Raw genomic sequence first — 14,383 nt, 5'->3', positions numbered from 1 at the left:
GTCCTGTGGCACCTTTAAGACTAACAGAAGTATTGGGAGCATAAGCTTTCGTGGGTAAGAACCTCACTTCTTCAGATGCAAGTACTTACAAAAACATACAAACCAAGTACTGGCATCTGAAGAAGTGAGGTTCTTACCCACGAAAGCTTATGCTCCCAATACTTCTGTTAGTCTTAAAGGTGCCACAGGACCCTCTGTTGCTTTATACATTTCTTTGTTTAGGATAGACCTGTTTAGCAATGTCTGCCTAGTCAGGGCTACCTGGGTCTGAACATGTGCTACCAACATCATACAGGGGAATTCATAACTTTACATATAATGTTACTACATACATTCCACCATGATATTATTGGCCAGTGAGTTATTAGTTTTCAAATGATACCTCACAAGGCATATTTTGCACAAAGATTATTACAATAGTGTGTAGAGTGCGAATACAGAGTTGCATTTGGTCACAGCATCAGTACATCATCCTTTGCAATGATATTGCTCAGCTTGTAACTACCTAATTCAGCAGCGGCTAAAGTTTCGCTGCTTTCATGTGTACAATTATTCAGAACTTCCACACTCCATTAGAAACTGATATTAAGAGTAAAAGACTGTAAATGAAACATTGTTTCAGAGCATTTTAAAAAGTATGACTTTTACCCATTTTGAAAATAAGTGGCTTCTCAAAGCCAGGAATTTTGAAATTTCTCATTAGCTCTGGGAGGAACTCTTGGTTTGTATGTTTTTCCTGTGCTATAGTCAGTGACATTTTGATCTGAAGGCAAAATGGTCTCAATTAAGATAAAAGTAAATTCTGAATGGTTTCTAAATATCTGTTCATGACTCTGTGCTTAATGCACAAAGAATGTCACAAAATTGATTCAATGCCAAGTCCTTCCTGACAGAGGAGGAAAAATATGTTTGTCCAGATGCGCTGATGCAAGCAATTAGAAGCAGGAGTTGGAACATTCATAGCTGGATTAGAAAAAGAAGACAAGTGGTGCAGTAGACCAGATTTTGGCATTAAGAAACTTTTATACCTTGAGGTATGTGCACATACCTCAGGTCAGAAGAATGCCCCCAAAATCCCACAGCATGAAGTGAAGCTTTCCCATTAGATGAAACTATAGAACCTTCCTGCAACTGTGAAAAAGAAATGTTCTCTGGGCCCCAAACAGTGATACTGCTCAAATCTACTAGACTAAGGCCTGGTCTATACTACCCGCCTGAATCGGCGGGTAGAAATCGACCTCTCGGGGATCGATTTATCGCGTCCCGTTGGGACGCGACAATCGATCCCCGAATCGGCGCTCTAACTCCACCAGCGGAGGTGGTAGTAAGCGCCGCCGACAAAAAGCGGCAGAAGTCGATTTTGCCGCCGTCCTCACAACGGGGTAAGTCGGCTGTAATACGTTGAATTCAGCTACGCTATTCACGTAGCTGAATTTGCGTATCTTAAATCGACTCCCCGCTGTAGTGTAGATGTACCCTCAGGCTATGTCTGCACTACCACTGGATCGATGCTCTGGCGATTGATGCACCAGGGGTCGATTTAGCATGTCCAGTGAAGACCCGCTAAATTGATGGCAGAGTGCTCTCTGGTCGACACCGATACTCCACCGGGAACAAGAAGAGTAAGGTAAGTCAACGGGAGAGTGTCTCCCGTTGACCCAGCACGGTATAGACATTGTATAAGTCGATCTAAGTTACGTTAACTCCAGCTACGTTATTCACGTAGCTGGAGTTGCGTAACTTAGGTCGACTTACCGCAGTAGTGTAGACATAGCCTAGAAATTTTGTGGTTGTGGGGTGAGGGGGGAAATCATCTCCAGCCCAACATATCTACCCATTTTTGTTTGATCACAATCACACCTCCCTGCTTTTTCACTATATCCCTCAATTCCCTCCCCATGAAGAAAGAATTCTAGATCTGTCTGGAATTCATCTCTATTCTTTATGTCAGTAGCCTTTCCAGGCAACATATTCCATATGCTTGTTATCCTTTATGTGAAACAGTTCTGCTCAACTCTTCCATTTGCTCCTAGTTTCCAAAGTTTTAATTTATGCCCCATGATACACACTCGCCACTCCCTCTCCCTTTTTTCTATTATCTCGTCTCCTTCCAGAATAAAATGTTTAAAAAATACCCCAGACTTTTGTATGAATTTCATACTTTCAAGAAGCAAGCGTTGTTATAAAGGTATTAAGACAACTTGGCAGGCTAACACAAATTGTTGCAGATACTTGGCATGCAGCCTTGTGCCCAACCTCAGAACTAAGGTGTTTATTAACAGACCAATAATATTGTATTTGTTTAGCTTCTAGTCCTAAAAATGCTATTTTGTCTATTATTTAAAATTTGTGGAACTGATGCTCACTTTCCTAAATTGTTTAATCTGAAAAAGGAGTTTACTTTGGGACTTGTTTGCTCCTCCAGTCTAGCTCCTCCTACCACCATCAGACAAAAACCTCACCACTGAAGAGTCAAATTTCCAAAAACTTGCTTACTTGCTGAGCCCTATGTGTATGCATACTCTCCATGCAAGAGAAATAGGGTTGTTTTTTTTAAAAGGAGTGGCTGGGTGTACACAGAATATGTGCATATGGAAATAGGTGGAAGAGTACAGTGATTCTCAACCAGGGTTCACAGAGGTCTTCCAGGGGGTACATCAACTCATCTAGATATTTGCCTAGTTTTACAACAGACTACATAAAAAGCACTAGCGAAACCAGTACAAACTAAAATTTCATACAATTACTTGTTTATAGTGCTCTATATACTATACACTGAAATCTAAGTACACTAGTTATATTAGCATTGATTTATTTTATAATTATATGGTAAAAATGAGAAAGTAAAAGAAATTTTTCAGTAATAGTGTGCTCTGACACTTTTGTATTTTTATGTCTGATTTTGTAAGCAAGTCATTTTTAAGGTGAAACTTGGGGGCACGCAAGATAAATTAGACTCCTGATAGGGGTACAGTAGTCTGGAAAGGTTGAGAGCCACTGGAATAGTAGGTGCAGAGACTAACTGTCCTTATTGAAATGATTGGGAAAACCAAACAGATTACAGTACTATAGCCCAACCTTTCCCTTCTCCCCCCATCAAAAAAACAACCCTCAACATTTGTTAGACAAGTGTTCACTATATTTCCAATTTGGTAAAACACCTTTCAAGAATGTAGGAGCATCACTCCCAAACACATTTCTGGCTGACTCCTCTGAAGATGCTGAAAACAATCTGCAACACTGATTCTAGTTAACAATCTTGGTCCTTTCCATACACTGGTTCAGGAACGCCTGCAAAAAATTTTCCACAGAGAATGGCCCAGGACTCCCACCACCTCTCTCCTGGCAGGCTCCCCCTTGTGGGCATATACCACCCCTCCTGAAGCTATCACAGAGCGAGTTCTGTGGGCAGAGCAGAGGGGACACTAGCTACTGGAAGAGGAGTGAAGCTGGGCAGGCCCCAGAGGGAGAGGGGGAGCCCCTGTTGTGGGAACAGGCCTTATAGCAACAGCAAGGAAGGACAGTGCTGGCCACTTCACTGCCCACTCAGGTTTGTCCCTGCAGCCCTCTGTCCAAACCTGAGCAGCACTGAGCAAGTTGCAATGCCACTCAGTTCTGGCACTGTAAATCCCAACCCCATCCTGATGGAGGGGCCCTGGGACCAAAGCTGAGTGGTGCTGCAACCCCCTGTACCAGATCACACCACCACTCACTCAACTTTGGTCCCATGGTCCCCCTGTCATGATGGAGGGGCCACGGGGCCAAACCTGAGCAGGAGGTGAGGCAGCCAGCACTGCTCCTCCTCACTGCTGCCATTGGGAGGGCTCAATGCTGATGATTTGGCACCCATGCCAATGGTATGCACCACACAGGTGCCAGTGCACTGTTTTACTATTGTTTTTCATTTCTTCTTCTGTTTAGAGAAAAATTAGTTCAAGAAGTGCATTAAGACATAAGACCAGGTGTGCTTTCTTTAACAGAGAGGTCATGGGAAAATTAAACATGCTATTTACACTTTTCCCTTCAAAAGTATCAGAGCCTTGCTGGGAAAGGTTACAGCATTAGCCTCTCCTATGGTTATCAGCTACACAAGTATACACTTTACACTGTTTACCACTTTGGCTGAGATCAGAAGAAATTATTAAGTAAGTTAAATATAAAGGGAGAGTACCATTAATAATTACAACAGTTAAAAGACTATTCCATCCCTTCCTTTCCTTTAAGCCTACAGTTACCTGTGGTTTGTCTTCTATTATGAACTAACAGAAAGGAAAAGAAAAATCTGTCACTCTGAGTCACTTTACCCACTTTAGGTCCACCAACGTTATTTTTGTGACACATGCCACATCTCGATTTGTACTGTGCATCAAGCCCAGAATTGAGACATAATGAATACAGAGAAGGCAACAGCTTGAACTGGCATTCATCATTTCCTCTTCAGTATTTGACTTATGTTGAGAGGATCTGTAAAATCTATTTAGAAATATATGTGGGCAATTCAGATAGTAAATTATCACTATTTTTTTTAAAAGGACACTAAAGCCAAATTATTCAACTCCTCCATCCCTAACACTTTCACAAGGAAAAAAGGAAGGTAAATTGTCCAAGATTACATATTGTTACAGTGATTCTCTGCTTCAACACTAAATTGGAGTTTGAAAGATGATTCTACTGTATAGTCAACAAGAACTCTCCAAATGAGTGCCAAAAACTTACCATAGGCTTTTTATTTTGAGACAATCTAATTTAAGATATTTAGAACCAGAACTTTTAAGTTAAGCCTCAACACAGTCTCCAGTACTACAGTTGAATTATTCAGTCCCATAACTGCACCTATTTAGTCACTGAGGCCCTGATCCAGTATCATTAAAGTCAATGGGAACTTTGCCACTGAGTTAAAGGAGTGTAGGATCAAGGCCCGAGCTCCCAAGTTTATGAGTGCACACAGGTACTTAGGCTTCTAAATGAGTGCAACTGCAGGGGTAAGAAAAAATGTGTCTGCAATTTAGTACTTGAACTGCAAGTGTAAAACTGCATCTGCAATACTGAAGGCCTTTTTTAAAAAACACACTTTAGGTTTCTGTTTATTATTCAATGACTTGGGGTTTAAGAAGGTAATTAGAGCAATCATCTACATTTTGTTTATACACCTCTACCCCGATATAACGCTGTCCTCAGGAGCCAAAAAATCTTACCGTGTTATAGGTGAAACCGCGTTATATCGAACTTGCTTTGATCCACCGGAGCGTGCAGCCGCCCCCCCCTCCCCGAGCGCTGCTTTACCACATTATATCCGAATTCATGTTATATCGGGTCGCGTTATATCGGGGTAGAGGCGTAATTCACAACTAACAGTTCAATGGATTTTATTTTTTATTTTTTTTTAAACAGAGGGATTTATTTTTCAGTTGAGCTAGTCAACCACCCACAAAGTCTACTGAATACAAAGATTACATTGTAATGAATATAATGTAAGACAGAAAAATTAGAAATAAACTACAGAGCATTATATAGCTCACAATTTAGACAAACCCATGGAGTGTAACGCACAAATATTTAATTGTTGACATTGCAGAAAGCAATTGACTGGCACCTCGTCAAATGAGGTCTAGCTGTTTTCTACATCTAACTTATAATTGAGCGGTATTTTAGCTTTGATCGCTGATAATGTTTACGTATCTGCCCCACTAACAGGTTCGTTTGACAGTAGGGAGTTATCTTAATTTTTCTTCTTGAAACAACATTTTAACAAAAATCTCATCCTTTAGCCACAGGAAGCTAAAGACTGTTGACAATATACAAATACACAAACAAGAATTACATCATTAAGCGCTGCTTACTAACCTGCATGAGTTCATTGCTGTCAATCAGATTGTCTTCCAGCATCTCCTGGGTTAGTTTGCCCATAGTACTGTAGAATTCATCTGCAGTTTCACAGCATTCAATCTGCCTGTATCACAACACAAATTTTTCTGTGATCTAAACTAATTATACATTTCAAAGTGAACTTATTCTCTCTAGGGTAATCATACAAAATATCCCCTATATTACTGACTTAAACCCTTCAGTTTATTGCAAAGAAAGCCACCATTATAAAAACTAGCAGATCACAAGAAGTTTTATACGATAAGGGGGATGAATATGCACAGTTCACTGTACTGAGAGAGTAGGCCACTCTCACTCTGTGTTAGTGCATGTCAGGAATTCAAATACGGATTAACACATGAAACCCTTGATATGCTAGGAATGGCTGCCAGAGTCTAGTAGCAGAGGAAAGAAAGAGGGTATTTTTGGTAGGCAGATTATTTTTGTAAATTCAGTCTGAACACTGTGGATAGTATGGAGTGAAAAAGAAAAATCTGCAGTGCCGTAATCTGCCCGTCACTAGTGTTCCGCACTCTTAGGGCCCTATCAAATTCATAGTCCATTTTGATCAATTTCACAGTCATAGGATTTTAAAAATAATAAATTTCATGATTTCAGCTATTTAAATCTGAAATTTAATGGTGGTGTAATTGTAGGGGTCCTGACCCAACAAGGAGTTGGGGAAGGGGGGGTGTCGCAAGGTTATTGTAGAGGGGGTTGTGGTACTGCTACCCTTACTTCTGTGCTGCTGCTGGCGGCAGTGCTGCCTTCAGAGCTGGGCAGCTGGAAAGAGGCGGCGGCTGGCTGGGAGGGAGCCCATCTCTGAAGGCAGAGCCACCAGCAGCAGCAGCACAGAAATAAGGATGTCATGGTATGATATCGCCACCCTTAATTCTGTGCTGCTGCCTGCAGAGCTGGGCCCTCAGTCAGCAGCCTCCACTCTCTGGCCGCCCTGCTCTGAAGGCAGCAATGCAGAAGTAAGGGTGGCATGGTATGGTATTGCCACCCTTACTTCTGCCCTGCTGCTAGAGGGATGCTTCCTTCAGAGCTGGGCGCCCAGCCAACAGTTGCCACTCTCCAGCCGCGGAGCTCTTAAGGTAGCGCTGAAGTGAGGGTGGCAATACCGTGACCCCCTAAAATAACTTTATGACCCCCCCACTGCAACTCCCTTTTGGGTCAGGACCCCCAATTTGAGAAACACACGTCTCCCCTGTGAAATCTGTATAGTATAGGGTAAAAGCACACAAGAGATGAGTTTTCACAGGGGGAAACCAGATTTCATGGTCCGTGATGTGTTTTTCATGGCCCTGAATTTGGTAGGGCCTTACACATGCTATATGGAAAGTTGTTGAACATTACAGTTGTGAAGGCTATAAGGATTACATTTTTAATTTTAAAAGTTCCACAGAATTGCACTTTGTCAGCACAGCAGCACATACGGTATAGAAAGCTTTATTTTTTAATGGCTGAAGATGAGTCAGGCCTGTGACTAGACCCAAGTGTTGCTGTAATTACAGAAGTAGAAACTAAAGGTGCCAGGGAGCAGATTTTCAGGCTCATTTAGTATATGCAGTCAGGAGCAAATCACCTTAAGCAGGGTAAGTCCCCTGCAGAGACAGAAGCTCTCCCAAACATTATATACCTGTTGTGTAAATGGGAGATGTATTCTTCCTGTGTGAAAGAAATTATGTGGAAAGAAAGGTAGAAATACACTTAATGAAGATATAAAGAGAAAAGAAAATGAATATGTGGATTTAAGTCACCAAGACGACATCCGAGAAATAGTTACAGGTGAATATTTTCTTAAGTGACCAATGATTTTGGGTGCCCAACTTGACACATCTTGAAAGGGCCTGATTTTCTAAGGGCAGGTGCACAACGCTTTCTGGAATGCAGGCCCTTTGTTAGGTGTCTCAAATTGGACACCCCAAATCACTAGTCATTTTTGAAAAACTTAGGCACTGTTTCTACCAAGTCTAGTTTATTTTATATTACCTTTAACCATGTCAAAGTTAAACAAACAAACAAACCAAACCAAACAAAGAGGACTTTACAAATCCCCTTACAAGTTGGCTATAGAGAGACTTTCCTGGATTTCTAAAGAATATAGACACACTCACTAAATTGCAATCTTATAGGGCTCGTCTTCATGAACAGCGCTATCGCAGCGCAGCTACGCCGGTGCAGCTGCGCCACTGTAGCACTTTAGTGAAGATGCTCCTAAGCCAACGGGAGAGCTTCTCCCCTCGGCAAAGTGAATCCACCTCCCCAAGAGGTGGTAGCTATGTCGGCAGTAGAAGCTCTCCCGTCGACATAGCACTGTCTACACTGGGGGACTAGGTGGTATAACGTCACTCAGACGTGTGGATTTCTGACACCCCGGAGCAACATAGTTATACCGATACAGGTCGTTGTGTAGACCTGGCCTTAGCCTCCATGCTACCAATTTAAATCTACTGACATTGAGGGGCACAGAGATGGTACTGTTTGAGAAGAATTGTGTCAATGGAAGGCTTCCAACCCTGCAGAAAGTGACTTCCATTGGTCGGTAGAATCAAGGTCTCCTGGGCTACCATGGAATAAGTAGTATCTTTCTGGCAACTCTTGACAGAAAAGGTGTGGTGGGGTGTCCACCCCACACAAGTCTGGAGTGGGTTAATGTGGGCCAGAAGGGGCCAATTAATCTTATATGCTGCACCTGGAGGGAAACCAGAGCTTGATAAGCACTGATTGCAGATGAAGCCCAGTGAGGGGGGGGAGGGGAGAAGAGCTGGGAGAAGAGTATAAAGCCAGGAAGTGAGAGCAGGAAGAGGCTGCAAGGAGGAGCTCTTCAGTCACTCCTTTGAGAGGAAGAGAATTGGCCAAGGACAACGAGGAGATCCAGGGGAGAGTAAGCTCTAGGGTCCTGACACGCACCAGGGATTTTGACAAGAGGTGCAACGTAGCCACACTTTCAAGCAGAATAGAAGTTGCATGTTGTGTCTCGAGGCAAAGGGGTCTAATTTGAGAAAGTGCCCATCTGGATAACATGATATTGAACATCTGCTGATCCAGCTCCATTTGGTCAGTGACAGACTTCCTACTGAGCCAGTCTGTCTAGGAATTCAGTTCACTGACAATAGATCCCGCTTTGAATGACTCCTTTTGATCTCTAACAACAATAAGACTTTTTCTGCCTCCTGGCTCAGCAAAGAACTCCAGGTGTTTTCATATTTTGTTTACATAGGAGTTCTATGTAGAGCTGCTTCTGATATGAAGGAGAATCTTTACTGCCTTGACCTTCACAATTTTTCTCTCTACATTGTTGAGCAGGGAGGAAGAAATCAATTATGGAGTGGAATTCCTGGAATTACAACAAATTAATCTTTCCAGATCATCTGTGACGTCCAGCAGCCACTGAAAACATTATAGCCTGCCTCCTATAAAGGAGAATGAGTATAGAAAGAAAACCTGAGTCACCTACTGTGGGTGTCTAAGTTTAGGAGTTGTCCTAGGAATCTGGAGCTGCTACTTCTAACTGAAATGTCAGGACATGTTAGCTGAAATGAAGGCCGATCAGTGCAAAAGAATAAAGACAGTAAGTTTTTCATACAGTGTTCAAAAGTACACGTTCATTACATGCATGTGATATTACAGCAAGGCTTAACAGCTACTTCGGTTTCCAGATACTTGATTCTGACAGTTTATATCTGACGTCGGTCTATGTATGTACAAGATCAGAGGCCAGAAAAGCAGTACTCCATTTCCTCCAAAACAGCACCTCCATGAGCTACTGAAGACTTGAGTGCAAAAGGCTGACATTACTCTACTTTTATTCCCAGACATTTCTTTTGTTGTTACTACTAGAGATTGAAAAATTCTCAAAGAGAAAGGAGAGAGACAGTTATAGGCTAAGGGATTAAATACAAGATTGGAAATCTGCCTGTGCTCTTGGGAAAAAGTCATTTCACTTATTTCAGTTTCCCAATCTATAAAGTGGGGATAAGACATCACCTGCCTACCTTACAGGGTTGTTGTGAGAATTGACCAATTCTTACTATAATAAGTACAACTATGAGTTAAATATATAATTATACTTCTCATGAGAAGCACCAATGTCTGCAATCCATGACAGAGCTTAGGGCAGCAGTCCTACGCATTTACAAATTAATTCATTTTAGACAAAAGCAGAACATCATGAGTCTCTGCATTATTTCAAAAGAAATTCATTTGTGAAAGATCATTTGAAACTAGATTGCAGAGGTGGGCTAAAACTGTCAAAGATAAGACCATAAATAGAATTGTGACTATAGTATACCGTTACTGAGAGTGGTAATCTATTAAAAATTGCCTTCCAGATAACACCTACCTCATGTGAAGGGAAAAAAATATGTTCTCTTCTTCCAAGGAAAACTGCATGTGTTTTATCCTCCTCCCTTATCAGTGACACTGAAGTTTCTTGCCTCCCTTCCTCCTCTAACCCTTCACCTGCTCCAGTCAACCCATCTCCTCCTGCCTCATGATATTTCTTTTGCCCACTCTCCATACCACCCCTTTCTCCTTAACCTCTCACTCTCATTAGGTTCCTTTCCCTCTGAACACAAATGTGTTATGGTCTCCCCCATCCTAAGTAAAAACACCTCCTTCTCCAACTAACACCCCAGCTCTTTTCTCCCCTTCACCTCTAGATTCACCGAATGTGACACATCTACAATCGTTGCCTCAAGTTCCTCTTCCCCCAGCTCCAACCCTGATCTATTACAATCTAATTTCCTCTCTCTCTACATGCTACTGAAATAAAAATCACGAACAATCCCTCCTCCGCCAAATCTCAGAACCTCACCCTCTTTCACCTCTTGGCTGAATTTGACATGGATGCTCAGAATCTCCTTCTTGAAATCTGGTCATTTGGCTTCTGTGACTCTGTCCTTTCCTGCTTCTCCTTTTACATCTCTGGTCACTTCGGTATCTATTTCTCTGGCAGTCCCACAGAATTCCGTCCTTAGCCCACTCCTCTTCTCCCTCATGCCTCTTCTCTAGGTGACCTCATTTTCTCAAACAGCTTCAACTACCACATCTGTGCTGATGACTCTCAAATCTGCCTTTCAACTACCTGACTTTCAGTCCTGCATTGCAGCCTACCACTCTGACATCTCTTCCTGGCTGGCAACTGTAACTTAATGTCTAGGCCAGGCCAAAATCTTACTGTTTGTTCCTCCATCTCTTTGTCTACCCAAAGAGAACTCATCCAAGTCCTCATCATCTCCTGTCTCAACTACTGCATACTCCCCTCTTTGGGCCTTCATGACACCCACTTCATTTTCCTTATGTCCATTCAAAATGTTGCTGTTAATATCATTTTCTTTGTCCAGCATTCTGACTATGTCACTTCTGTCTTTGAGTCTTTCACTGACTCCTCCTCCAGTACATCAAATACGAGCTTCTGGTCCTTACCTTTAAGGCCTTTCACAACATAGCTCCTCACTTGCTGGAGGATTCTCAGCAATTTGAAGTCTTTAAATCATGATTTGGGGACTTCAACAGCTGAGTCAAGGGAGAAAATTCTTCCAGGAGTGGGTGGGTCAGCTTTTGTGGCCTGCATCATGCGGGAGGTCAGACTAGATGATCATAATGGTCCCTTCTGACCTTAGAGTCTATGAGTCTATTAGTATCTTATCCTCCCAATCCTTTCTACTCCTATTTAGCCAGCATCTCTTGCCTATTTGACTGTTTCTCCCGCAAGTACTGTTGAGCTTTGTTCCATGCTGCCCCTTACGTTTGGAACACCCTGCCCAAACTAGCCCATAAGTCCTACCCTCTTCTCCAAGTCCCTCATCACAACCTACTTCCACCAGGATGCCAGCTAACAATGACTGTAAAGATGCTCTGTATGATTTCTGGTGTTTATCTTATTTATTTGGCCTTTGTAAAACATGTTCTTGTTAATGTTTCCCTCAACCGCCTGCTGCCATTCCTTCCAATTGTTTGTTATTTCCACTTTGTAAGTCTTGTCTTATTTAGATTGTATGGTAAACTCTTCACATCAGAGAACTTCATTTATTCTATGTTTGTATAATACCTAGCAAGATTGGGCTCTGATCCTGACTGAGGCCTCTAGAATTCCAGGTGAAGTGGGAAGTCTGTGCACAGAGGTCCTGTGGGACTGGGCCCATTGTCTGTAGATAACATAATACAAAATAATAATAATGCTATGTCTAGTTTATTCTGAATGTGAACCGCTCAATTCATGAATAAAGCCTGAGTAAGAACAGTTCTTAGCTAATTATTCACCATTTGCCAGTTACCAAAAAAAAAAAAAAGTAATTATTTTTCAGATTAAACATGCAAGATACAAAACCAAATATAATGTAAAAGCACTTCCCTGTGGTGCTGAAGTTTTAAGTGGTAATTTATTTTGCAAATTTAGAAGACCTCTTGGGATATTGCTGCATATCTTTAATATTTTAATTTTAAATGAAAGGAAAAGGTTTGTTGCCAGGAAGGTAGGCGTTGCTGAGTATCAAAGAAAAAGATTGGATGCAGCTGCTGAATCCAACAGACTTTTCCAGCTGACACTAGTAGATACTTGGCCTGCTCCTGCTCACATTTCCCAATGAAGTCAGTGACAAAATTCTCATTAACTCCAAAGGGATTTGGCCCTCTGTTTGGAATGTAAATATTTGCAGTGACGAAAGTAGTAGTTCAGAAAAATTATTCCATTACAAGTATCCTTTTTTTAAAAAAAACACCTAGATTTGTATTCATGATAGTTCCCTTACAAAATGAGACAGCTTGCATGTTGCAGATTTCTTAGCACCTATACATTACCCTTAATAAAATCTTGGTTAAAAATGTTCTTTAAAGGAATTGCTTCCACAAGTAGTTTCTAGAAAACTTGTTGGTTAACACCCATTCACCAGGCAATGCACTGTATAGAGGAACAGATTGAGACTTGTAATGAGCTGAGCACTACTGTAACCACACTTTAGCAACATATGTTTCTTCCTGAAAAGAAGCACAAATTTTAACAGCGAGGGTAATTAACCACTGGAACAATTTACAATTTACCAAGAATTGTGGTGAATTCTCCATCACTGGCAACTTTAAAAATAAAGATTGAATGTTTTTTTCTAAAAGATATGCTCTAAATAAACAAGAATTAATTCAGAGAAGTCCTACGGCCTGTGAATCTAATGTGCCTTTCATCTAGTACAGACAAGGAGCCTCTATGCACAGAACTCCCATTGATTTCACCTAGAATTGTGTGTGCAGTGGGCTTACAGAATCAGACCCAACATTTAAACATATATTATATATGCTAGGTAATTAAATATAGAAATTTGATAGTGAAGACCAATAAGTCATCCCACCCTTCTTTCTGCCATTGCCAGACGGTTCCCTAGAGTACATTTTAGAGAATGCTATATTGCAACCTTGTACATCTATTTTAAAAGTAATAGTTTCCTGCAAGGCCATGTCTTGTTTTACCTGGAATTTCACTTCAGAAAAATAACACGTATTAAAACCATATATGTTGCATGCATTGCACAAAAAGAAAGAAAAGTCACTTACTCGCCTAACTTTGCCCAGATAGCCAGTGCTACTCTCAGTATAACTTCAGAACCTTCAAAGAATACTGAATCCCAGATCTTTAAAACTGTATGATTAGGAAGGCATGTAGCAAAGAGGGTCAGGAACCACTGCATTGTGAAGACATTGGTAAGTGGGGGTTCATAGCCTCCTAAAATGGAAAAATTAAGATAGCAAGTCATTCACAACTCATTATTCCCCGAAGTTACTTTATAAATGTTGTGCGAACTGGTGCAGTGCTGCATTCTGAAGACTGCCAACAGTTCCAGGGCCTCTGCTGCTGCTCAAAGCTTTCCCAGTCTACAGCTGTCTACAGGGTTCTGAATAACAGCAGTGAAAAGTAACATGTCGAATCACGCTGCTGCAGTGTAGGAAAACTGAGACTATGCCTACACTAGAGACCTTACAAAGGCACAGCTGTACCGATGCAGTTGTGTCGCTGTAAGATCTCCCATGTGGCCACTCTATGCTGACAGGAGAGAGCTCTCCCATTGACATAATTAAACCACCTCCAACAAGCAGTGGTAGCTATGTTTTTCCACACCCCTGAGCAACATAAGTTTTGCTGACGTATGTGGTAGTGTAGACATGACCTGAGCAGCAGCAGAGGTGCTGGTGATGTCTGTAGGTCCCAGAAGGTAGCATCACTTAGTTAATACCCATTTCATATTTGGAAGGAGGGTTTTTATTGTGATTGTAGGGTACAACAGTTAAATTTTTTTTAAAATAAAACTCAAATTCTGCAGAAGTTAATGACAATTGTCAAAAAAAAATTCTCCTACTTGCCCTATGGGGAATCGTTCTTTTAAGTCCTGTCTATTGTATTAAAATCCTAGTGTCCTGACTCAGCAGACACAGCTGTAATGTATTTGGTTTTCCTTTTTTGGTTTGTTAGCACTTTCATAAAAGATTTAATCCTTCAGTTTAGAATTCTGAAGTTTCACTTTCT

At 41.4% G+C, this 14,383-nt stretch overlaps 1 protein-coding gene across 5 annotated transcripts in view; it reads right to left on the bottom strand.

The window, feature by feature from the left end:
- Positions 1 to 14,383, bottom strand: part of TBC1D30 (TBC1 domain family member 30) — an 88,094-nt gene that overhangs the window by 9,987 nt on the left and 63,724 nt on the right. For all 5 annotated transcript variants that reach the window (XM_034770626.1, XM_034770634.1, XM_034770641.1 and 2 more), the window contains 2 exons: positions 13,417 to 13,585; positions 5,845 to 5,950 (listed from right to left, as the gene is read on the bottom strand). In XM_034770626.1, coding sequence (XP_034626517.1) covers positions 5,845 to 5,950; positions 13,417 to 13,585 — 275 coding nt within the window. The remainder of the gene's footprint in view (positions 1 to 5,844; positions 5,951 to 13,416; positions 13,586 to 14,383) is intronic.

This window comes from Trachemys scripta, chromosome 1 (genome assembly GCF_013100865.1).
Source record: "Trachemys scripta elegans isolate TJP31775 chromosome 1, CAS_Tse_1.0, whole genome shotgun sequence".
Taxonomy (NCBI): domain Eukaryota; kingdom Metazoa; phylum Chordata; order Testudines; family Emydidae; genus Trachemys; species Trachemys scripta.
Note: the sequence above shows the minus strand (reverse complement) of the source record. Positions and strands in the feature narration are given on the sequence as shown.